This window comes from Cydia splendana, chromosome Z (assembly GCF_910591565.1).
Source record: "Cydia splendana chromosome Z, ilCydSple1.2, whole genome shotgun sequence".
NCBI lineage: Eukaryota > Metazoa > Arthropoda > Insecta > Lepidoptera > Tortricidae > Cydia > Cydia splendana.
The window spans coordinates 31,531,304-31,559,286 of NC_085987.1; the positions used below are offsets into that span (position 1 = coordinate 31,531,304).

General features: G+C 36.6%; 1 protein-coding gene across 2 annotated transcripts; it reads right to left on the reverse strand.

Moving 5' to 3' along the window:
* Positions 1–450: 450 nt before the first annotated feature.
* LOC134804828 (flotillin-1) lies at positions 451–27,857 on the reverse strand. Of its 2 annotated transcripts, none has more exons than XM_063778094.1 (10): positions 27,666–27,857; positions 23,675–23,841; positions 21,940–22,119; positions 17,871–17,954; positions 13,930–14,148; positions 13,350–13,510; positions 12,282–12,390; positions 11,691–11,816; positions 10,607–10,771; positions 451–3,539 (listed from the first exon to the last, which is right to left on the reverse strand). In XM_063778094.1, the coding sequence occupies exons 1-10, from the start codon at positions 27,715–27,717 to the stop codon at positions 3,522–3,524; spliced, it is 1,281 nt and encodes a 426-aa protein (XP_063634164.1). In that variant the 5' UTR covers positions 27,718–27,857; the 3' UTR covers positions 451–3,521. The 2 variants fall into 2 exon arrangements, with proteins under 2 accessions (XP_063634164.1, XP_063634165.1); XM_063778095.1 differs by lacking the exon at positions 451–3,539 and adding an exon at positions 7,926–8,032.
* Positions 27,858–27,983: the final 126 nt, after the last annotated feature.

Sequence of the window (27,983 nt, forward strand, 5' to 3'; positions counted from 1 at the left end):
TCAGTGAAACGTCACCTTTGTGACTAAAAGGTACGTCCTGATAGTGACCCCAAATAGACGTCAGTGAAACGTCAACTTTGTGACTAAAATAGTACGTCCTGGTAGTGACCCTAAATAGACGTCATTAAAACGTCAATTTTGTGACTAAAAGGTACGTCCTGATATTGACCCCAAATAGACGTCAGTAAAACGTCTACTCTGGACAAATAAATGACCGACCTTATTATGACCTATAAATGACGTCGCCTGTGCGTCGCTGACGTCAGTTTGCTACCTGGGATCCGCATCATGCGGATGCTCCGCATCGATTTTATGCGGATGCGGATGTTGAAAATACGGCGGATGTTCCGCGGATGCGGATGCGAATATTCGCAACATCCTTGGTTTCGAGAACCCTGACGTAGATAAAGTCGCGGGCTGGGGCTATACAGTAAATAAATCAAGTACGTCATCTGCAATTTTTAATGAATATACACGAATAAAAACCACTTTACACATAGTTTTTGTTATTTTTATCCACACCAAACAACTCGATCTCTATTGTGCCATTGCCACTCAAAGTGCCTTCACATCATATACTTATGAAATATTTTTAAATATTTCTATCTGTATTTTAAGCATACATTATTTCATTACATCACACTGAAACAAAGAACATCGTATGTAGTGAGGTATTGCAGACATACGACAAATGTATTCGTTAATTAATGTATCCGTCTAAGTGACAAAAATGTATGAAATGTAGTCCTCTACCTCCATATGTGCCTATAACCAAATATTATACTTGAAATATTAGACTTAAGGCGAAAATCTAATACCATGATCATATCAGTGTGATGTCTGCTTTACATTTAATAGGTAATAGTTAAGTAATAAAATGTTACAACATAATATGTATTGAAGTAAAAATATAAATGCAAAGTTTTTGTGCTGTAGGTACTTTGGTTTCAAACGATTTCGAACTCATGAACTAATAATGCAACATCAAAGTCATCCCACATTTAATATATTTAGAATCATGTCACGCTTAAAATCTAATTAAGATTTAAAACATTTTTAATATTAAAAACAATACAAAAAATATGGCACCGGCATCAAAAAAAGTTCGAAAACCGGCTTCGAGGTAAATAAAATCTTCATAAAGAAAATATTTTACAAAGAACTATATAAAGTTAACATGTGAACCTATCTTAAGCCTGATACCGGTATCTAGTTGCGACATTTTAATACCTAAAAAGATCTCAATACGAGGATTTCAAATACTCAGATCTCTCTATACGTACCTAGTTGGTTAATAAGTTCCGTTACCAGAGTTTTCACGGAATAAAAAGAAATAGGTAGCGATTTTTAATTATTCGTGTATACAATTGTAAAGCTTATTTATTAATGATAAGCTTACAATACAACCTAATAAACATAGTTGTTCTGGTTTTGCAGAATTCCTTATAGACACCGGAAAAATGGCGTAAAAAAAACCGTCAAAAGTACGCTCCCTGTTCGTGTCGTTTTTACATGCTATTTATTTCTAATCATATTACGAATGTATCAGCTTTGCACAATTCGATAGCTTGATTATTCATCTTTAATTTAACATATAGTTTACGTGGGTTCCTTTGATTTAACACATAGTTTACACAGTTTTCCAAGCCTGCCTCCTGCACAATTGTCTAAATCTATACGTTTTCGTGCGAAACTGAAAAATATACAATGTTTGGAGGGGAATATCTTAGGGTATAAACTAGTAAATAAATAAACGGTCATCACAAAATTTACGGTAACTTAGAGGTCTCATTAAAATAAGCAATCGAATCTTCTGGCAAAGTTGCAAGATTGCATTAGACACACTTCTGTAAAGTATAATTTTCATAAATTGACCGCGTGTTTACGCCTTTACGTAATCTGGAGCTTTCCAAGGATTCCCATGAATTCTCCAACTGAATTTTATATTATTATATCATGTTTTGATCGTTACAAAATAAGCTATCAAACTGTGCCTATTTTTTTTTATTTTAAGCTTTATTTTATATTTAATGAGTTGGAAACCTTGTAACAGAACTTAGTAACCGACTAGATAGATTAATGTAATGATAAAAATAATCCACATACAAATATACATCCCTCCAGAGCACCTATACGCTCATATCTAAAGTATCTTATAGACGCAACGCACACAAGCATAACAAAAGTCTGTATACTTGGTCTGGAGGAGTATTTTAAAAATGGTTTATCTCTACAAGACTTGCGCTTCAACGAACATGTATAGTTTCCTTTATCCTTCAGGTTTCCAAGCTCGTTACTCGAGAGCGCGCAAGTGGTCGTATGCCGCACATGCCCAGTAAGGGTAGAGTAACAGTCTTAACAAATACTTAATTAATTACAGGTTCGTTAACTATAAATTTAAATCTGTCATCAGAAGTTTCACAAGATTAGTTACTAATCCGCTGAAATGGTACTGGACTGAAGCACCTTAAAATGTGATTTTCGATTTATACGATTAAATAATAAAAAGTTTTTCCTGATGACAGATTTAAATTTTACAGTACAATTCTCGCAAAAATACAGCAAAATAAATTTGACAAAAGTGATGCTTAATGCTTATATATAACAATATACAATTTTAATATACTAGGTGAGGCCGAATCAGGTAATATGTTGACGCATAAAATAATACATACATGAATTCAAGCAGAAAGCAGGTTTGCTTTCTCGATTACCGTGTAGAAAATATTGATTACATTAAAAAAGTACATCAATGACTACGAGTGTACTAAATTACAGCTAGGACTTCTAAACCTCTTTGTTGAACACGAAATATTTAGATATACCTTAACGACAGTTTTAGCTAAATAAAAAAATATAGGTTTAGTTTTTTTGTATAACAATCATTATCATGTAATTTTCTACTTTGGGAAAATTTAGGCGATTGGTCAAACATTTTAAAGTTACGCTAAGACAAACAGCTCGACGACCTTCCTCCAGAAGCAAACCTGTTCTATATCTCCCGGACCGCCGCCCCTGCTCACTCGCGTCTCGCACCTCACGGCGCACGCACCCTACATCGCGAAGAACACCAGAGCACACACCCAATTATCAGATCGATCATTTACCTATACTGACCATATAAACATATATTTATAACTACGTCTCTCACTTGGGATCAAAGTTACTATTTTTTGAATTAACTATATTTTATATTACAGTTTTTATGAGACAGTCATCATAGATGTAGATAACAATACAACATTGTATACCAGAATAGAAGAATACATATAATTTTTTAGAGCACGTCAGCAATGTGCCCTTATTACCTATATTGTAATAATATAAATAAAAACGGTAAACGATGCGTTACTCAAATATTAATAAAACAAGGCAGTGGCACTTAGGTACAATAAATTCTCTGATCCTTGATTACTAATAAAATACAAGGTAAGAATCATAAAACAAATAGAATACATAAAACATTTAAGATTGCCGAAACTACTTCTGCCTGTTGTTGTTGTGCGGCGACCGCTGCGCCTTTACATAGCGCGCACACCCTGTGAACAATAATTGAAATTAAACCTCTTGCATGTCATTATGAGAACTCGATTAAAATATAGCCCAATATACGCAAACTACGTACATACTTAGCTGACTACCGGGTCAAAATTATTTTCGTTGTTCAGAATCTTAATACAGAGCAGGTATTTTCATTTTAATTAAAAGAGTAGGTACTAACTCTAAGTTTTTTACTAACTACATGTTATTATTTTTACATCTCTCCGGTTCGGAAAGTTCACTCGTCATAATTATATAAGATTAGCTGGGTTAAATATCGCTTTTCTAACCATAGGGAGTTATATCCCATTTTTTTCTTTAAATTGTGACGATAACCAAGAAAAACATTTGCAAGTTACATCCAACACCATAGCGTTTCAATAGCAGTTAGGTACTCTACATACTAATTAAAACATACACTACTAATTAACATTCAAACCTCTCTAACATTCTCTTTCACGCATAAATCAAGTTTGCCAACAACTTTGTTCGTTCTTTCGTCTATCTGCCAGCCGCCTCTCTATCTATCGAATATGCAAGAGCAGTAGAGAGGCACACGACATTTTGCTGAAATGAATGTTCGCGGTAGGCCCTCAGGCCGGAACGCGTGCCTCATAGATTTGTATAACGTTTTCAATTCTGATACTTCACAGTATGTATCAGTACAAAGTATGTATGTACTGTATTTAACTCTGGTGAGTTTTTTTTCGTTCGAGCGCATAAATATCTGGTTTTGGTGAGCGCTTTCAACCCTTGGTTAAAATCTGTTAAATGTTCTGGTGCCTGTTAGTTTATTATAAAGGTTGTTACGACATAAGGATTGCGCCAAGCGAGACATGCTCGCCTTCAACATCCCGGTCCACAAATGGGAGAAACTTGCCGAGGACAGAGTCAAGTGGCGCAAACTGGTATTTGACGGGCGTAAACTTCACGACGACGCTTGGTTTAAGACACTCGCAAGTAAGCGAGCCAAGCGACATCAACCCGACACCTGCTCGCCACGGGCAAATTACACCTGCCAGGCCTGTGGTCGTGTTTGCCGCTCCCGTATTGGCTTACACAGCCACGAAAAACGTTGTCTCCATACCTGACACAGCTTGTATAGTCTGTAATAGACTCGAAGGCCAATGATGATGATGATAGGTTGTAAATGTTAACGGGTGGTATATACCACTCTCCACTCTACTCTTTAGCGTACTCTTAATATACCACTCTTAATGCGACGAGGTCTCTTAAGACCTCGTCGCATTCGAGCTTCTTATATTGCCTGGACTGGACGAATAACTGTTGGTTGTGATTTCCATGCGCCGAAAATAATTTTGACCCCAAGTTTTGTATGATACAGGATACTTATAGACATCTTTGAGCTCAACTAAGCTTCAACACAACACTCCAAATGTTTACGATACTGATCATCATTATAATATTTCATATTTAGAACGTTTAATTTAAGCCTTCTAAAATTATACATTTGACCGTAGTTATGCAGAAAACGACCAACTCAATTTTTTTATCAATGCAGAAAGCGACCAAAGCTACTGAGTTAGGGTGTAAGTCACTTTGACAAAAATAAAAAGTTGGTCGCTTTCTACAGAACTACGGTCATTTAGCATACCTGGTAATACTATCCATACACACACACACATATATAAATAAATAAGTATAATAGGTACATATGGTTATTCCCACCTGTTTCAACCAAGTAAAAATTTCCAAAAATTGTTCCCAGTTCTTTTAGCCAAAATTTTAGTACAAAATTTTAGTGAAAATACTTAAATAAGTGGGTTATTTGTTTAAATAAGACGACCGGTGATTACTTCAACCGTCAACCAACCATAAATTTGTTAATCTGAGTTAGTATTATAGGTAATTGTTATTCCTTATAGACATTTATGTATTACAAAATAATAGGTTTCATTTATAAAAACAAGCTACACTTAAGCGGGATTTACATAACGAAATTAGTGGCGTGAAATTAATTTCATGACATTAGTTTTACCTACAGTCTCACGTGTAATTTAATATTTTCGTAATGCATGCATTGATTTCATGAAAGCAAATCAATTTCGTGCCCGACGCGATTTTTTGGTGCAATTAGTGTCATACAACTTCGTAGTGTAAATGCGACGTGAAAACTTAGTATCGCGAAAGTGTCTGCGGTCGTGTAGCTACGATGCTGATGGGGCCATGGTCACTGCGATACCTATTGTAAATTTCACGACACTAATTATTTCACGAAATTACTTTCGCATATATCGAAACTACTTTCATCATGCATGACACTACTAATTTCGTAATGTAAATCCCGCTTTAACTACATTCGGAAGGAAGAATATTTGTAGAACTACGTAGGCAACTCTGAAAGTTCTTAGAAAAGGCTACTTAGAGATCATATAACAAAAAGAGGCATATTATTTATGAAAATATAACTCTTTATACTTTTTTTGAGGTATATGCAATTTAGTCGTTATCTGTGTTTCAGGATTGATGGCAATTTGGAAATTGTACGTCGAGCGTTATTCCAGTTTCGACCTAAGAATTTTTTCGTATTACTATTTATAACGATTTTCATTGTGAGCTCAGCCAACAACAGAGTTACAGTAGGCTTCAGTTATAGTTTCATAATAAAGCCTAGTTCTTGTACGTCTGTTTATTTTTTAAATTACACATTTAATCGCTTTTGTAGTTATTCAACGGATGATCATAGAGAAGCATGTCATTCAAGAGTGACGTCAAAAGTTTACATCGCACAGTTGTGCGGTTAATAAAAAATACTGGAAAAAATTGTATATCAGTAGTTTTTGATATCCCTCAGTATGCATATGACACTGTTAAAAAATCTTGCTTAAATTATTTTGTATCAAAAAAGCTTGAATCCCGATGGGTACCTCATGAATTTCACACAAAACCTCCGAGGACCTAAAATCGCCATACAAAAAAGGCATTGGAAGAATGAGCTGTGTGCGCTTCAGGGTAATCCTATCCTAATGAAAATTTGTACGCGTGGTCAGAAAGAGATAAAGCACGCATTAAAATAAAGAGTAACGTCCTAATTACTTCAGCTTTTTCTATTCTAAACACTTTCAGTTTGCCCCTCGTATTACAGAACCATGCATTAACTCTTGAGATACCATGCATTTTATAATGTTTTTATTACCTACTATTAAATAAAACTACAAGACACAAGAAACTATAGCTTAATGAGATGAAACGAAATAAAAATAAACAAATGAGGTAGCTCTTATAAATGTCTTTTTCTTCGTTACTACAAATGAGAGAAGAAGCAATATCGATAATGTAACCAGTGGGCGCAGCACGGTTCCATTTTTATCGTCTATCACTATGCGCGTCCCTTTCGCACTTACATACTTGTTAGAACGTGACAGGCATGGTGACAAGGGATAAAAACGCGACCGTGCTACGTCGCCAGGACGCTTCACCATGGGTATGTACGGTCCAGTTCACACATATCTTTACATGCCAACGTCTCAGAAATGTATTTATACGACCTTAGGGGTCATCCATTAATTACATCACACGAATTTATAGGTTTTTTGACCCTCCCCCCCTCTCATTGTCACACTTGGTCATATTTGGCAATCCCCCCTGGTGTGACGTCATATTTTTTCAACGAAATCGACAAATCGAATTATTAATATTTTATCAAAATATTATTGAAAAAAGAAATATAGCTGGTCAAGCAGATCTTGTCAGTAGAATTAGGCGGATAATTTGAAAAATGTATGCGGGAAGGGATATCGTCTCATAGAAAATTTGAATTTCGCGCCTTTTTTTACTGACATGATTTGCTTGACTATCTATATTAGTAATTTTATAACCCAAAACTTACCAGGAAAGAAATTTGTTTATTATCGTTCCAAAAAATTGTTATTTAACTGTACAGTCAACTGTAAAAATATGGGTGTAGACAACTCAAAAATATGTCCCATAGGTCTTAATTCACTGACATAAGAGTTATGGGACATATTTTTGAGATGATTTGTACACCCATATTTTTGTTGACTGCACCTAAAGTGAATTAAATAATTTAAATAAGTTAAAGTGACGTCACAATGTTCGTGACTCCCCCGTCCCCCCTGTCACATTTTCTTGACCCCCTCCCCCCTAAAAAGTGTGATGTAATTAATGAATGACCCCTTATTGGTTTTGGAACGTTGGATAGTAGGTAAAGATGTTTGTGTACTCGACTGTACATTGTTCAAGCAAACTTGAAAATATTGAAAACTCTTAAAACCTTGTCATTTGGAAATAAGATTTTCGGTTTGGCTAATGATAGTTTTATTAAGTGAATATGTGTGGTAATAGGCTCAATGTTTTCATAAGTGAACCGAAGGGAAGATTATTTGGTGCATGCCTTACCTCGATGAGCATACAAAGGTTGCGTGGAGAGTGCCAGTTATCGTGCCTTCCGCGCGGAGTCGCCGCGCTGCGACGGGGTCGGCGTGGGCGCCGTCGGGGGCTCCACGGCCGCCTATCGCCACCCCACATCGGGTTAGTCACAGAAGCGACAGTTAGTGCCAAATGCTTAAGTGCTCGCTTTAACCTTTTCAACGCTGTTGTCTAATTGATTTTGATTACTCGTTCTTTTTCTTTCTTTGAAATTATGTCAAAGTACAATGTTGTAAGTTATTTGTTTGACGTTTGGCGGTTTGGCTTTACATTGGGAATGCGACAAAAAGCACTAATCGAATGTGTGGAATATTTAGCCGCGCTAAGCACATTTTTATCTTATCTTTCAAAAATAAAGTACAAGTTCAAGTTATGCAATTGCATGATTTACCCGGCGTAATCAATGTAAATAATGTAATCACCTAAGATATGCTTAGCGCGATAGTATTGGTAAGAAGTTGCTCTTGTTATTTCCAACTTTCATTGAAGCTCTTTGGCAACGCCCCAAGGTAAAGCCAAGCTTATACAGCAGTTTAGTCTACTTATAGCCAGCACTTAAATGAATTGAAAAAAAGCAATAAAGGCATGGAAACTGACAGTGACATGTTTTTTTTTTATCAAAAACTCTTATAAATACGTAGAAGAATTAAATTACAAGGTAAGCCATTGACAGATAACGCATACCCGACACAGAAGAAAATATTTAGGTAAAATCCTAATTAATAAAACTTGAATCCCAGCGTAAGGACTATAACCCAATCCCACTGGGGCAAGAGAGAAAGCCCAGCAGTGGGACGTAAATAAGTCAGATAGCCAGATTCTCTTTCGACTTCACGTAATTGAAATACAAACAGATAACACTCCTCTTTTGAGAATAATTGAGTATAAAAGGTCGATGGAGATAAATAATTATTTGGCTTTAAATCCACAAATATCATAAGTGTAGACTAAGTAGCTTGATTCGTTGGTGATATAATATAACCGTTGTACCATAATCACGTGTAATGTTAAATCCATATACACCACACAATTTAGCTTTAACACGAAGCCAATAAATATGAACATGTCACGTGCCAATAGCGGGTCCCACTGATATTGTTTCCATGCCTGACAATCCTAACATGCCTTTAAATGGAAATGAAAGCAACGAAGGAATACGGAACCATCATATTATGTTCCCATCTGTAGGTGGGTCTAGCCGCCAAAAACTGAACCTTAACGAAAAGGCAAGATAGAACTCACACAATGAATATTGATGGATATAGACCAAGATAAGTCTGCAAAGATTTTGATAGCACACGCAGTGCAAGTGTTATTTTAAACGTCAATCTTCTATGAAATTATGACGTGTAAATGACGTGTGCTATCAAAATCGTTGCAGACTTATCTTGGTCTAACTCTATGTTACGTTCTGTTCGTGACGGTAAAATTGTTAGCGGCCAGATCCAAATGTAGGATGAAATGAAAGTGACAGTTGTGCGCCCGACCACCACCTATGTTAGTTTGTTATGTTACACGCAGCGACGGTGCACATAAATATACAAGTAAAAAAACATATGTACAGCAATTTTGTTAAGAACGACTTAGGGTATTAAATATAGTTTTAGTGACAATTTATTGATAGCTGTTAGTGCGGTAGTTCGTGCTCAACTTTTAGTTTTTTCTAAACTAGATCAAACAGCTAGAAGAGTGTAAAAACCAAAACCGTACAACTAATGCAGCGTTTGAGGTTTAGTAATGTGGAATAAGTATAATTCACGAGAAAACAGATAGTATTAAAATAATGCGACGTGATAAGGAATGTATGATGTACTTAATGGAGCGAAAACATGTAGATGACGGTACATAAACATTTGCATAACGAGGTCAAGACACAAATAAGTATTCATAAACATAGTTACGTGTGATAAGAGATTTGGTCGCGTATTAAGTAAGGACATAAGATCCATTTGGAATGAAAGTATGTATCACGAAGTTAATATGTAATTATAATTCTGTGGTGTGAAAATTAATTGGCATAGAAAACTCATTCAGCACAGTTTAATTAAACGCGTTTCAACCGTCTGGTGTCGTGTGATACGGTAACGCGATAATGAATTACAGGACCTTGCACGGCTGTTAAATGCGATTAGGTAAACCGATAAGGCAAACGCAGACAGCGCTATTCTTAAATTTGTTCTTAACATAACATTTGTAGAATAAGTGAAACATGAATGCGAGAAATTCACACCACCCACATGGTGCTCCAAAAATCCCTTTTTTGTGTCCCATTTTCCAGGTTTTCATTGTTTTTAGAAAAGTTTCAATAAAACCTTCAATGAACAAAATATTCTCCATTAAATTTTGTGGCAGTTGGTGAGCAGTCGGCGTGCAGTTCCCATACAAATCGCAGTCGGGTTGCAGTCCGTCTGTATTGGCCCTTAAGTGGGCTAACATTAAAAGTATTTGGACAATTTTATTTTTAAGGAACAAAATCATCGACACGTATCATGCGACACGGCCAGCGTTGAGTTGTTTGTCCATCTCGCTTGCACCAATGACAGTACGAGGGAGATGCATTGTGAGTGTGAGCCGTGTCAAACTCGTGGTAAGTGCTCTTCGTAAACGCTTCATAATGCGGTGTTCGCGTAGTCCGTTGGCTGGTGTGAAGACTGACCTTAGAGATGTCGACGCCAGTGACGCCCTTGACGAGCTCGGGGATGCACTGCACGATGCTGAGCACCTCGCCCGTGAGCTTGGCCGCGCCCACCTCGCCGCCGCCGCACGACACCATGGTCACCTTCCGCGCCTGCGACAGTGGCGCTGCCACCTCCGCTGCCACCTACACACACAAACACGATCATTCATGTGGGAAAGATATATTGACATTGATATTAAGATAAATGATCCAAGGTGGATTGTGTTACCTCTACTTTTAAGATTGTGATATGTATCGTTAATTTTATTGAGGTGTACAATAAAGAGTATTGTATTCACTCTTTGTCATGGTAACTTCTTTTGGGTCACTGTTTATAGAATTAATAAGATTTTATAGAATTTAAATACAGTAAAAACATGCGTTCATTAAAACTAGAGTTGCAAGGGCCCATACAGGCCTATTCGGATTTCGAGATAATCACAAGATCTTGAGACGATTTAGAGATCAACTAGATCTACATTAGATATCGACTAGATGTGACTTGGATATCTAAGTCATAACTTGTCGAAAAGATTGACCTAATATTGCCATAGAACGAGACGCGTGGAAGAAAGAGAGGGAGGCCTTTGCCCAGCAGTGGGACACAACAGGCTAACAAATAATAATAAATAATAATAATAATAACTTGTCGAAATCGTTCTAGAGGACCTCCAGAATCGCGGAAACGTCAAATTTGACATATCTTTCTTACAAATATCTTTAAATTATCCGTATCGTAACTTGTTCAAGTCTAGTAGAAATCTAATTCATTTTCCGAATCGAGCCGATAGACTGCGGTGGCTGCAGTCGTAGTATAATAAAATGCATTTTTGTGGTTACAATTCTATTCCATCATGGAGGTCCATGGTCCCATCCTGCTAAGCAAGTAAGTATATGCTTTATATGTTTTTTTTTGTATCATACTGTGTCGCTATTGTTTACTTTACATTTTATAACTTAAGGAATGTATGTCCCATCTGATTTTGAATTTCAAAGTGATAGAGTTAAATTTTGCATAATTTCTAAGGGTTCATCACGAAAGAAGTCATCTGGCGCTCCTCACCTTGGGCAAGGTCTCGAGCATCATGTCAACCATCGCGGCGGATCCGTACTCCTTCCAGGCCTCGGCCTTCTTGGCCATCTGCTCCGCGTCCGCCGCCGCCTTCGCTTTGATGGCGTATGCTTCGGCCTACAAATTTAACATATGCTGTAATTATCATTTCTCAAACCAGGCTTGTGTCGGAGCTGTACGGCAATGTGTAGATTGTCAACCAAAGGATGAAAGGCGCCCATTTCTGACACATTTGGGCGTTCGATTCAATTCACGAGAGCATTGGGCCTTGATAAAAGACAATTAAATATATAACTAAAACGTAAAAGATAGGTGTTGGACTCGTGCCTTGCCTCGTGAATCGCTTATGTGAACGTAATTGTTAGTGTATTCAAGGACAAATTAATTGTTCTTTATTGTATATAAAAAAAGGACACAATGTTAATTCGGCCCAGAAAAATATGATATCTTGCCAGAGGCTACCGCTGAGGTGCTGCTGGAATAACTGACCCCCGACATACAAAGTGTGACTGAGGAGTGCATACCGGATAACATAGAATATAAATAATGGCACTATTGTACAAAAGCGGCAGAGACACAGACCTCTCCCCGAACTTTGACGGCCTCCGCGGCGGCCTCGGCCTCCAGCACGGTCTTCAGCCTGTGGGCCTCCGCCAGTTTCTCCAGCTTGAACTTCTCCGCTTCGGCGGGCCTGAAACAACAGAACGCGTCAGCTTTTCGTCACGAATATAATGCATTCACTCTATTTTTGCAATCATTCTCTTTAGATCCAGTCGATAGATCCAAAATGGATCTAGTGGGAATAGTTTTTCTTCTTAGATCCAAAATGTATGTTGACATTTAGAAACTGGATCTATAGGGAAAATATAAATATCATTAGATCCATTAAATTTTACTATGAGGAAAATGGATCTAAAGAGATTTTTTTTTATCTCAACAGATCCAACTTGCAATACATATACCTACGTTAATGTATGTAATGGTGATTGGAATTATTTAATCCTTTATTAAATATATATCTGTAGATTTATAAAATAAAGTCCCCCGCCGCGTCTGTGTCTATGTCTGTATATATGTTCGCGAGAAACTCAAAAACTACTGAACGGATTTTCATGCGGTTTTCACCTATCAATATCTTTCTCTAGAAGAAGTAAACAAAATTAGGACTTCTCTTAGTTCCTCTATTAAGGAATAACAATTAAAATAAAATTAAAAAAACCCTACACTATATGCCAATAAAATCATCAATGTGGAAAAGAGCTGATACTCTTCAAACTGCTGGATCGATTTCGTTGTATTGTGTCGTTCGAAAAAAACTGCATCGAAATTTGTCCATCCGTTGGGGAGCCACGATGCCTCAGACAGACATTGGCGTCAAACAAGCAAACATACAACACGCCTCTTATTGCGTCGGGGGTTAAAAAAGGGTTGCACGCGTAAAAGATGTTCAGAATTTAAGTAACAACAAAATTTAAAAACAGGTAATTACGAAATACATACATACTTTCTTTTCAAATTAATAAGTTTATAAAGGGCCTGCGTGGGGACTATAGCCCAAGCCCCCTCGCAAGTGAGAGGAGGCCTGTGCCCAGCAGTGGAACGTATATAGGCTGACTTATTATTATAATAAGTTTGCGTAAAATCACCGACCTGCGGACGGTAGCCTCGAGTTCTTTCTCGCGCCTCTGCACCTCCCACTTCTGAACGGCGATCTCTTGCGTACGTTCCACGACCGCGATCTGCATTTGCTCCTCTTTGATTCTCTGCTTCGTTTTGGCTGCTTGTAGTTCGTAGGCCATTTCTGCCTCGGCCTACAATTAAATAAAATATTTATAAAATATTAGCAACGAGAGAATAACAGTATTAAAGCAATGACGAAACCATGCTTGTCTTGTCTGCCGAATACCGCACGTATTGTGGGCTAAGTTAACCACAGAGTAGGAGCCTCACGAGTCTAACCGGGGACCCGGCAGACCTCGTCGGCGATGGCGGGATAACATGGATTCCTTCTTGAGAGGCTATATAGCACTAAACAGAGACGAGTGGAAAAAGAGGGGGAGGCCTTTGCCCAGCAGTGGGACACAGTGGGCTCTGAATAATAATAATAATGCTTGGCATTGTGACAATGATCTAAAATGTGTCAGATCTTCCAAAGTGTGATAAAAAACGGAAGAGTGCAGAAAAAAAATGTCTATATAAAAAGGTCGTGGAAATAATCGCAATCCCTTACCTTTTTAGTTTGAACTTCAACGTCGTAAGCTGCCTTTTTGAGTTCGAAGTCACGCTGCGCCTTTGCGATTTCGGTGTCATTTAAAAAGCGCGAGGCCATGCGCTGCTCCTCGGCCATGGCTTCCTTGATCTTGGCCTCGGCCTGCGCCTCCGCCTCGCCGATGCGCGCGTCGCGCTTCACCTCCGCCGTTCGCGCCATGCCCAGCGCTTTCAAGTAGCCCTGGGTGCCGGAAAACATAGTCAGTTGGCTACTAACACATTATAGCAAAACTGTTGCTATTATTTGAACCTCGAATGTCAGCAGTGGTCAATGACGACTTACAAAGCGTCTAACATATTTGTTGAGCAAGTAGGAACTACATGTACTTTGATACCTGTCTTATATAGTTTAAGGTACCAAGCAGGGCTCGGAACCGGTATTTTTTAATAACCCCGAAATAACACAATATTTATAATTATTTTATGGTCTTTACGTAGGACTGAATCATGTATTTAGGTAACGACTTTGTATTATTAGGCTGTTCCTTTAAAAATGAAATAATATACCAAAGAACGAAAAAGAACGTAATAATACCGGTATTTTTGTATGGAGCAAATACCGGTTTCCGAGCCCTGGTACCTAGTTCGAGATCCATGGACGCCCCGCCACCGGTACTGTTTCGATACTGATACACGAATTGTTACACTGATATAATATATAACATGTTTATTTGTTACCTATAGTGGTATTTCTCCTTCGATGCACTCGGGGTCATAAAAAGTGTCATCTGAAAGCGGAACAGACTTCGTCCCACGTTTTATGGCTGCACGTGCAGTGAAGGTATAGTTACCACTATAATTCTTGTAGAGAAGCTACAGATTATTCAAGGATACTAAATTGCCTAAGGTTGTGCTTATATGTACATAGCTACGCTACATACATTATGATTTATATATTTGAGCGTAATATTAGTACTACCACAGTTCGTTGAATAAAAAAGTATATCAGCTATGGGTTTAACAAGTTTTCTGTCTAGCACTTGGAATTTGGTGTTTACACTGCTTACAATAAGGTGGCCACGTTATAGCATGAATGGATTGCGGCCAAATAAGATTAAATCAATGAATTATCAAGAAAAAAGTTTTGACAAACAGAACTATTTAATATATTATATTATGTTATGACAGTCCTGCACGCCGTAAAAGTTTAATTATTTGAGTTAAAAAATATATTTTAAATGAACGTAAGTACATGGTCGGTAACAAAATCACTTTTAGCTACGTTTAAGATAACCAGCAACCTTGAAATGATTATTGAAATAATAACCTACAGCTTTGTTGTATTTTATTTTACGAGATTCCATTATAAAGAACATTTCAATCAATGTTACATCACTGATTAATCAGTAAATTCAATCGAACTCAAATTTAAGTAACACACCACAGAGTGTGTGCTAAGTTTTGGTCAGTGCAGTGCACGGCAATCAAACCCTACAACAAATTAAAGCTTATCCCAGGAAAAGTAGGGTTTGTGTGTACACTAATATCAAACACTAATACTTCACTCCACTCTCCATTTCTTGAAAAAGATCATTATCCCTGCAACTCAGTTTAGTATTTATAGACCGACCGCTTAAATGAGTCCTCGCCTGCGCGGTACGGGGGCGCCGGGGTAGGACGACTAAGGGCGGCGGGAAAGGTGCGGGCGGCAGGCGTAAGCGGTCGGTCTATAATAAATCTATTTCGTAGTTTTTTCCTGGGAATTTCGGTGACTAATAGTGAGAAACGGCCATGCTTTTCACTCTATAACCATAAATACAATTGATTATCCACTCGTCTAAGCCATATGTAATAAATATTATACAAATCTATTATAGGTAACTATATACAATTAAATACATATCTCATGTAACACCATCTAGAAGCGAAGTTGCAAATTATCTCTTAAACTAAATCAGTGGATGTAATGTTAAATAACGATATATAGGGCGTATGAGGCCTGATCCAAAAGCAACAGACACTACTTCGGATACAAACGGAGACATCTACTTAACTATATATTTATATACCATTCATAAAACTTTACGGGCCTGATTTAGTTAAATTATGTTTTATCCCTTTCTTACAAATACATAAGTCAAAAGGACACATAAAGACAAACGATTCATAGCTAATTCAAGCCAGTAACGCGTTTATGAATAACGCCAATAGTCTTTAGGGATCATTTTTGTTATCTGCGGATAATCATTCAAAAATATTAAAACCAAAATAAATTTGACGGTAAACTAGTCTAGAAAGGCTATAGCAACTAGTTCACAGAGCGTTAGATTTTTTTAATGGGTCAGTCAGGTATAAATCCCGTACCACTAAGTGGAACTTAGGAGAGCAATTAAAAACCTATATACATAAATACACCTTAATAGCCACCTTATGCTCCTAGGATTAGTTGACCCACTATTAAGGCATTGATGTGTACCTATTAGCTCTTGAGTGTATAGATTTTTCCGCAGTCCGATGTTGGCTTTGTAGGAAAATATTTATTTTTATTTTCTACGGGTATATCTATCGGCATTAATTTACCACTAAAGTATTCAACTCAATACTCACGCGCTCAACCTGTCTGATATATATATAATTAATTTATATAATATTTCATTTAACCTCCATTATATTTTCAACTTACGGATGTGCATGTATTGGCGTACATTATACTTACATTTGTCTATCGTATCTTGAATTTAAAATCTTATGTTGAAGTGATATTGATAGTATTTTTTTCTCTAAACTTCCTACCCAACTATTGGTATTTTTGTAGTAGCTTACATACGCAATTTACTGCTTATTAAAAACTTGATAGTAAACTAACTTTAAAAATGATTATCCATAGCATTTGAAATAAATTCAATGAATGGAAACATGTATACGTATGCGATATATAATTATAGAAGCTCAATAACACATACATATATATGAATAATGAACATATTACAAATATCCAAATAATGCGCCAATATCACTCGCAACTCGACATACCTTAGCTTCCTTTAGCCACGATGAAATAGAAAAACATGCTACTCAATTGTTTCAAGTGTTACTAATTTTAAATATTACACAGCCAACAGTGCTGAGCGGAGAATGAATCTACAAATATCGTCGAATCAAACTCAATGTACTCTAGAGATACTATTAATAATTATTTGCGTTAAACCGCGACCAGCGGTGTAGCCGAATAGAGCTATAGTAAAGGTGCATCTTACACTAAGGTTTATTTTGTTAGAGAATGTTCAGCAAGACTATAGTTCGTTTTATTAGCATTAGAAAGAAGGTATAATTGAAGTGAAAACTTCTTTAGCGGCGCTGTGCACTTGTAGAGGTGGGGAAAAAATGTTAAACTCGAGACAGCGTAAGGCGTAACCCTCTCTTTCTACCGCGCGGCGAAAATGTATGCCTGAGCCTGCTGTTTCGTTTAGGTGGCACAGGGCGCTTGCGTAACGGGTTTCAAGTAATGCGACGAAATAACGCTAGATGGCGTTAACCTCAATTATACATAGTGCTACAGACATTTTGCACCAGATGGCGCTGTTATTAATATTATGAGTTACAATGTCGTTGAGTTTTACTTCTGCCGGCACTCCCGGAGTGCAACTCGTTGTTTTTTTTTATAAGCGATCTTGACATGTCTTTTAATTGAAAAACGCTTTTTTAAAATCAGTAACTAATGCTTATGAAAGCAGAAGAATATAAATGATCGTATTAGATTCATAATTATTACATATTTGCCGAGACTTATTTTTAAAACGTGTTTTTCAATTAAAAGACACATCAAGATTGTTTACGTTGTTTCTATTGCTAAAAAAACGAACTATAATATGTATAGGGATACATTTTAAGTTTATTTATGTGGTAACAATTGAAATAGCTAAATTATTAACATGAACTTTTAATGTATTGTGTAAAACATACCTCTTCGTCTCTTATGTCTTTAAGGGTGTAGGAAACCACTGTGATGCCCATGTTGATTAAATCACTTGAAGCCACTTCAAAAACCTGGAAATCATTATAACACATTTTAAATAAGAATTAAGCCTTATTCTGCTTAAATTCTTTAATTTATTTAACAATTCACTAATGAACAAAATAACATACCTACCATATAGTAGAGGAGTCGTATGAAAATTTGTATGTAAGGGTCAAAATAATTCCCACAAAGACGGGGTTTGATTTTTTTAGTTCTTTGTGTGTATCTTTTTGACATAGGTACTAAAAATATATCAAAATATATGCATGCAAAACGCATTTATTGACATTTCAAATTTGAAAAATCAAAAAATATATTAAAAATCGTGTGTGGTATCAAATGACAGGAAATTACACGCTAAAAAAGGTTGTGAAGTTGATTTTACAAAATAAAAATAAAAAACAAAGTGGTGGCTGAAAGACTGTTTTTTATTCAATGTTGAGAATTATTTCCTACATTGAAAACTAAACTAAACTATCATAGTTTTACACATCAAAATACATTGTGTAAAAGAAAAGAATATTTAATTAATGAATACCTATTTTTAATTATATTAATATAATATGAAAAATATAGGCTCTATATTAATTTAAAACGTTTTATCAATAAACTGAACGCACCTCAAAGGAGGTGCTTGGCAGAATATATGGAACAAAAACTATTGTAAACTGGTCATATTTTTGTAAAACTCGATTTCGACTGGCAAATTATATTACTTTTTGGCAACCGGGTTTTTTACCCTAATTAGATCCCGCTGAATCCGAATTTGCTCGATCGAATTCTTGACCGGAAGTGAGATATTTGATATTAAAGGTTCCTTTTTTAGCATGTCGTAAATAACTCTTAAACGGTGGCGCATAGCAAAAATGTTCTTATACGTAAGTAATCTGCATAAAATTTCCTACAAGAAAGATTTCGTACATTTTTTCGCTAGGATCAATATTCAAAGAGATATTAACGCGGGAAAGTTAATTATAATCACTTCTAAGGTCGGTTTTTTTTTTTAGTTTTTCGTAAATAACTCGTAAACGGTGGCCAATATATTAAAATGTTGTTAAATGTTAATAATCTACACAAAATTCTCTACAAAAAAGATTCAGTACACTTTTCGCAGGGATTAATATTTAAAAAGATAATACAGAGGGAAAGTTAATTATAATAAATTCTAAGGTTCCTTGTTTTTATTTTTTCGTTAATAATTTGAAAAAACAAAGCAGCGAGTAAGTTCATTATAATAAATTTTAAAGATATTATTTATTAATAACAAAGTGAAAAAAAAAACTAAACGTTAAAATTAAAACTAAAATATAACAAATCTTAAACTAAACTTATAAGTAAAAAATGCTCCCCAGGTCACCTTCATGAGTTATGGTGCCCAGAAGGCTGGCAGCGTTACCTTTTTGGATGGCCAGGCTTATCCTCTGGCCGAGATAGCTGCCAGCCCTCCGGTCACCTGAGATGTCCATGAGGCGCTGGGACATTCCTTAAATAAGCTTTTTGTGCTAGGCCCCCACGGTCCCAGAGTCTCTACGCCAAACGGCGCAAATATGTAGCCCTCGCCGAGGACAGCATATTTGCGCCGCTTGTTGTGTTCAGCGGTTGTAGCCGCCGGTCCCGCCTTGACGGAGGTCGCCTGTAGGTGGGACGGCGCGAGCGTGTCAACGCAGGTGGCGTCCCACACAAGCGTCCTCCCCAGCCTTCACGGAATAAGTGAAGTTCCGTCGGGCCGCTTGCCGTCGTCGCGTGCGATACCGTTCGGCTCTAGGATGGCCGGCACGCTAAAGGAAGCAAGCGCCCTCCGGATGACATCATTCAGGGAGGTGTGGCGAGAGATGCGGCCTGCGCTTCTCTGGCAGGGCAAGCCGTGGTGGCCCAGCTCGTCAACATTGGAACCACAGCGGCAGCGGTGGGGCTCATTGGTTTTGACCCCCAATCGCAGACTGGTAGCGAGTGCGAGGGCCTTTCTCTCTAGGAGAGTGCCTATGTTGGGGGATGGCAATGCATGGAGCGAGAGCCCCGACTCTGGCTCCGATACAGCTAAGAGACGAGCGCGCTCTGCAGGGCTTTGAGCATTATCAATAAGAGCTTTTAAGGTGGCTCTGCAGAGGGGCTCATCTGCAGAGTAGTTTTTGAGAATGAACGAAGGCTGGGATTGGATTTTCCGGGCAGGCTTGCGTCCAAGCATTTTTGGCCTCGATCTGTATTTGGATGCAGATATTGTCGGCGGGAGGGCAAAAAATTTTACTGGCGAGATCTTGCGTGCTGTGGAAAGAGGACAATAAACCTGGGAGGGCGATGCTGACAACTAGCCGGATGCCCAGGCCGCCATGAAGGATTAGCAAAGAGGCCTGAGTCCAATTTTAAAGTCCCTTTTTAGTTTTTCGTAAATAACTTGTAAACGGTGGCCAATAGCAAAATAGGTTATACTTTACAAATTATTTACGAAAAACTAAAAAAAAAGTGACATGTGAATTGATTGTAATGAACTTTCTTCCTTTAATATCGTTTCAAATATTGATCCCAGAGAAAAGTGTTTAAGATGTTTTTGGACAAAAATTTTATGTAGATTATTTATTCATAAAAACCTATTTTACAATGGAACACCGTTTACGAGTTATGTACGAAAAACTAAAAAGGGACTTTAAAATTTATTATAATACTAATAATATATACTTACTCGCTTTTTTTTTTTTTTTTTATATTGATCCTAGAGAAAAGTGTTCTATATGTTTCTTGTATGAAATTTCATTTTTATTATTTATGTATAAGATATTTTTTGCTGTGTCATACTTCAAATTATTAACGAAAAATAAAAACAAGGAACCTTAGAATTTATTATAATTAACTTTCCCTCTGTATTATCTTTTTAAATATGATTCCCTGCGAAAAGTGTACTGAATCTTTTTTGTAGAAAATTTTGTGTAGATTATTAACATTTAACAACATTTTAATATATTGGCCACCGTTTGCGAGTTATTTACGAAAAACTAAAAAAAAAGCGACCTTGGAAGTCATTATAATAAACTTTCCCGCGTTAATATCTCTTTGAATATTGATCCTAGCGAAAAATTGTACGAAATCTTTCTTGTAGGAAATTTTATGCAGATTACTTACGCATAAGAACATTTTTGCTATGCGCCACTGTTTAAGAGTTATTTACGACACACTAAAAAAAGGAATCTTTAATATCTAATATCGCACTTCCGGTCAAGAATTCGATCGAGCAAATTCGGATTCAGCGGGGTCTAATTAGGGTAAAAAACCCGGTTGCCAAAAAGTTATATAATTTGCCAGTCGAAATCGAGTTTTACAAAAATATGACCAGTTTACAATAGTTTTTTTTTATATATTCGTTCGTTCAGTTTATTGATAAAACTTTTTAAATTAATATAGAGCCTATATTTTTCATATTATATTAATATAATTAAAAATAGGTATTCATTAATTAAATATTCTTTTCTTTTACACAATGTATTTTGATGTGTAAAACTATAATCGTTTAGTTTAGTTTTCAATGTAGGAAATAATTTTCAACATTGAAATAAAAACAGTTTTTCAGCCACCACTTTGTTTTTTTTATTTTTATTTTGTAAAGTTAACCTCACGACCTTTTTTAGCGTGTAATTTCCTGTCATTTGATACCACACGATTTTTAATATCTTTTTGATTTTTCAAATTTGAAATGTCAATAAATGCGTTTTGCATGCATATATTTTGATATATTTTTAGTATGTCAAAAAGATACACCCAAAGAACTAAAAACATCAAACCCCGTCTTTGTGGGAATTATTTTGACCCCAAAGGCTATATCATCTCTACTAATATGAGGGTTTGTATGCCTGTTGTGATCTTAACACCAAATAAAAATATCTTATAATATCATTGTAACGTAATATGCACTGTCAATTAAACCACAATAAAAATATTATTTTTCTTGATCATATAGCGGAAGCTACCCAAGATCGCCCCAATTATATTGATTTTTAGCAATGCAGGTATATAAAATTGTATAACCTTTTTGGAGAACATTTTTCTGTCCTTGTAGATCTCCTCGACTGTCATGGAGCCCATAATAGCACGCTGGTGACCTTCCAGGGTCACGAGGGCTATATGTTGTATCTCCTGCTCCGACTTGCCCAGAAACTGCTCGCATGCTGACAACAGCATCTCGGCGTTCTGCCCTTGTATTTTAACCTGAAACATTAACGATTATTCATTTAGCTGATGGAATACGTCTTTTTGCAGCCTATCTTGTGAACATAAATAATCACGTTTTAATGTCGTATAACAATGTTAAATAGCTTATGCCAACAAAAAGCTATACTAAATTACTAAAACTAAATTTTACAACGCCATGGCTCTTTGATCATTTCTAACACAGTTATTGATGGTTATGATTTTATTCTATTTTATAAATGTTGCGAAGTTCTAAAGAACTATTTATAAAGAAATAAGTATTATTAGGTTGTTGCATAATTATTTTCCCACTTTGGAAAAAAACTATTTTTTTTGTAATAATTATTTATTGAAACAATTAATCAACAATATAATCACCATAATTATCTAGAACATGTAACCATCTGCTAGGCAAAGTTTCCATACCCTTAGCCCAGAATGAAAGTGGCTGAGAGACAAAGAAGTTGGCAAGGTAATTTTTTAGGTCGCCGGAATTATCGAATTTCTTTTTACGAAGATGCTGTTTCAAAGCCCGATAAAGATGATAGTCGGAAGGTGCTAGATCAGGGCTATAAGGTGGATGAGGTATTGTTGTCCAACCGAGCTCCTCTAGAAATGTACAGGTCGTTTTCGCCGTATGTGGTCTTGCATTATCATGAAGTAATGATACTTCGAGTCGTTTTGGCCTTTTTTCTTTAACAGCGTTCGCCAACTTCTGTAGTTGATTCACGTAGGCTTCGGCATTGATAGTCTGATGGTCGTCCAGTAACTCCCACAACAACATTCCTTGCGAATCCCAGAAAACTGACAGGAGAAGTTTCTGGCCATGTGGACTGCTTTTCGGCTGTGTTGGTGGCCGTTTATCGGAAGGCATCCAAAAGGCTTTTCGTGTAACGTTCTCGTACAAGACCCAGGACTCGTCTCCAGTGATGATCGACTCCAGGAAGCTCTTTCTTTGGGGGCGCAACAGTAGACTTTCACAAATGTTGACTCGTAATGCACGTTGAGCATCGGTCAAAGCATGAGGCCTCCATCTTGACAAAACTTTACGGTAACCCATCGACTGCAGATGGCGATCTATGGTACTGTAGTGATATTTAAGAGTTTTCTCTAAATCCCTGGTGGTGGAATCCGGATGCAACTCAAGCTCGCGCCGCAATGCTTCTTCGTCAAATGTGACGGGGCGACCAGTATGAGGAATGTCTTTTAGACTTGTGTCTCCTTTATTAAAGCGCTGGAACCAATTTCGTACTGTGCGATCGGTAGTAGTGTTTGGGCCAAAAGCAGTGTTAATATTATTTGCTGTTTCCCTCGAACTGGTTCCCAATTGGTGTTCGTATAAGTAAATCACTTGAAGATGTTGTTGGTCCATTTTTTCGATTTTAACTAAATCCCTGTAACAAGCCCGGGCTTATATACCCTACGTGAAAGATACGAAAACATTCTACTATACATTAGATTTATTCTAGAATATTCCCGAGACTACTGAAAATATCAAGAAAATTTTGAAGTGGGAAAAAAATTATGCAACAACCTAATAAATAGGCATAATAATCTAAAACATCCAAATGACCTGCGCAATTCCCGTGACAGATATCGGCACGCCTTGGCTCGTGTAGACGGTGGGCGACTCCACCTGCAGCGTCATGGTATTGAGCGATATCCGCTGCACGCGCTGGATGGAGGGCCACACAAACGCGCGGCCCCCCGGCACCAGCAGAGGCTTCGAGTAACAGCATCCTGCAAATTTGCAAAAGTATTTGATAGTAAACACTTTGAAATAGTGTAGCGAGCTATGTGACCTCGTTGGATGTGAGACGTCACGTTCATATTGAACTCATGTTTAATTTGCGCGTTAATTTGGTAAAAAAAAGTCTGCTAGGGAAAATTAAATCTTATTGAAGATGAGTTTCGGTTGATTTCTTTTCTTCCATAAAATTACATAACAAAAGAAAAGCTAATACTATAAAATTCCGTTTCCATTTATTGGAGTTTTGGAGGCCTTATGAGGAGGCATCTGAAGTAGACAAAGCAAGCAAGCTGGCTCATGTTAATGTTCTGACAAAAACTAAAATTTACTTGGACAAAAGTTGTTTTATGTGACACACCCATGTGTTACATATATTGTAAATACCGAAGTGTATTCAGATGGCCAAAAAGCAGGTGTATTTTATACTATAATACTATATTAACCATGATGACTTATTAATGTAACTAATTAGTGAATAGTGTAATACCAGTGTTCTGTTTAATTTTGCATAGGTACCTATACCATGACACCACAATAAACGATATTATGATTATGACGAAAAATAAACCTCTAACGGCTCTAACCGCCACAATTCACCAAAAGTATTTTTTATAGTGCTGTTGTAATATTAAAGATAGTTTCTGCGTTCATTTAACGGTTACGTCATTCGTTATTCGGCAACTAGGCCAATCACATCAATTTGGCGCATAAAAGTGGATCCACTACAGTTTATTGAGTACTGACCTCGAGCATCTGTCCAGCACACTAATGAATAAAGCGCACAGCACATTATAGAGTGACATATTGGACTAATTACAGTAGTTTATAACTTATATGTTTGACACCAATCTCTGTCTGTGTGTGGCATCGTAGCTCTCAAACGGATGGACCAATTTCGATGCGTTTTTTTTTTACGTGAAATCGAGTTCCCTTGCGGTGGTTCTTAGCTACTAGTTATAGTTTGATTATGCTATAGTTTGATAAACATCGATCCATCAATTTGAAGAGTATCAGATCAGCTCTTTTCCAAAATGACGAAAGGCATTTATGGCAAAAAAAAATTGGCACAATACATAGGGGCTTTGTTTAATTTTTAAGATAATGGTTATTGAAATGTGATAAGAATTCTTGCTACGAGTTGTTAATCTGCTACATCAGTTGCTGACTAGTGAGATGTAGCAAGCAAATGATAAAGGATTTTTGTTATAGGAAGGATCCCTACCTTATTTGAAGATGACTTATATCAAGCAGATTTAAGAGTCAAATTCATTATCTTGCCTTTATAACTTGAGAAATACACAATAGGCAAGTGATAAGATTAAAACAGACAACACGTGCATTCATTTGTACATTCATACAAATGAATGCGATTCGTTTATAGAGACTATATATTTAGTATATACAATACTATTTACATAATTATTCATTGCCAATTCACAGCATGGATATGAAGAATGAGCAGAGCATACTTGAATTAAGTCTATAGTTTACTATTATTAAAAAGTGTGACTGAGAAAGAAGTCAAACAACGGAATTGGATCTTGTTATGTTTAAGAGACAATGTTATTTCACATAATATGTCAATGTGCAACTATGTATGAGAAACAGTTTTTGGGTTTGACGCTGTTTTTAACTGCTGTTTCTAGTCTTTTATAATCAACTATCACGGTCGGAGATATGGTTCAATTTTGGTTTACTGTAAAGTAACGCTACAATCTGCTTTAGGTGTACAGTAAGCATAAATAATAACGGTTAAAACAACGAGTTACGTGTATCTGCCACCTTGGAATAGTTTTCTAAATAGAGATGTATCTCTACAGTTCCTGTTAAAAAGTATTGTTACTGTCTATTAATTGTTCTTCATATAGTGACATATCTCTTTTTGTCATGTTATTAGAGAATGAGAAGGAAGCTAAAGCTAAAAGAGGGACTTGTAAAGATGGTCCAATCTGACACTTTAGTTCTGTAGTCTGTATAGGTATGCCATGAACGAACCCTTAGATTTTTCGGACACATTATGAGATCATCAATGCATAATATGGAGAAGTGTATCATCTTGGGGCGAATGAATGGTAAACGCGCTCAGGGTGGGGCTCGTAAGAGATGGTCTGACGCCATGAAGAAGGCGAGTGGCGGCAGCCTGCACCGTGCAGTCCACTTGGCTTATGACCGCAAATCAGTGGAGACATGTTGCATGTGGTCGCGATCCTCAGCATTGAGGGAACGAGGAAGAAGAAGATAGGTATATGAATATTAACAGCAAACAACTCATAGGACTTCCACTGCATTAAATTGAGATGCTTAAACTGGTAATTGGAATATTAGTTTTTGTATCCCACATATTAAAATGACAGTTCAACTGCCCCAATAGAAAAAATGGAGCTGAAACTTTTGTGCAAACTTTGTACCATCGGCCACACTGTTATTTGTACATTGGTGGACCTTATGCCTTTTATAATGTTAAGGGAGAAAAAACCTTACATCATGAAATAAAGGTTTTAATACATAAAGGTACGGAAAACAGGCATAGCTTAGGTAAATTACACTCTGACAATGCAATGGCGGGCGATGCTCATCTGACAGTTTGTGCCATGCCAAACGTAGTGTGACCATTGACACTGACCGTAGGGCTGCACTCGCTAACCACATAATCCATTATCAGTAATAAGGTCCACCGATGTACAGTTAGGAATGTTGCTTTGTACAAAAGCAAAATGTTTGGGTAGTAGATTTAACTGTCATTATAGTAGTGAGCTTAGCAGTGCTCATAAAATGCAGAAATGTGTGTTGAGCTTTATTATTCTTGCTTTAATATTGTCAAGTACAAAGATAAAAACATAGTGTACTTGCATGTCATTGACAGGTTGGGTGGGGCAGATATGTGACTCACATGTATTCAAATGCCGACTAAATGAGAATTATGCACCTTGTACTATTTAGGTAAGTCTTATTGGACTATTGAATTAGATTCTGTTAGGCAATCATTACTAAGGATGGTTATCATGGGTGTGTATGTTGTTATTCTGTCCCATTGTCCAAGGGACAGTCATGGTACAGTTTGGTTAGAAGAAATGCTATATCATATTCTACTAATCTGCTTAGTAGTTGGCCCGGTATGGAAATGGATTATAACTACCACAAAAACTAGATTTCTATATCATAAAATCAGGTTTCAAGAGTTAAGTCAAGGGTAACATAAATTTGTCTACAAAACACTTTTAACCATTGGGATATTTTGTGCTAGTTAAGAATAATTGATAAAAGTGAAATGACCTAAAACTTAAAAAAAAAAATAAACATTATATTACTGCAATACTCAATTATTACAATCTTATTGAATACATTAAATTTAAAAGGTTAAAGTTTGGTCTGTGTAAGATGGACTACACTCCTATAGTACCTAATTAATTTATTAAAAAAATATATGATAATCTGTTTTTATTACAAACATTATTTTATTCAGAGTGATTGGTAAATACGATATTTCGCTTGTGAACAGAAAGTGATTAGTCAGACTTCCAGAACCAGAATGACAGACTTTGTTAATTTAAAAATGTAATAACGAAAAAATATTCATGCACATTAAAAATGCATCTAAATCAATAAATAAGCATAAAAATCGTTCGCAATGCTGATTGTTTTTTAACATTAAAAACTAATTAAATTCATCGTTTCCACATTATATTAGCAGGGCCTAGAATTAAGACTCTTAAATAACTAAGGGGTTGTAGACTAATGTGCTTTTCGAATCTTATTTAAAAAATAGTAAACCGAACAGGAAAACTATAGCGTGCGTAAAGAAGTAGGTACTCACCAGACACTACGAGAGCCTCGTTAGGACCACAAGTGACAAATCCCCAGGTCATTGTTTTAGTTAGTTGCAAACTAATATAAATGTAAGTACTATTTCTACTTTAATAATGCGATTTATTAAACTTAAAAACACATAAAGAGCTTTTTAACGTAGCCAGAAGCGGCCGCAAACGATGAGACATTTATGTCAGAGTCAGAGTTGCCAGAGTTGTACTGTAAACTAACCACAGGCAAATAATTTAATGTGTTGACAGTTGGCGTTGGGTTGCCTAACGTAACCATAGATCTATCTAGTCATGAAGTTATATTGTTTAAACTG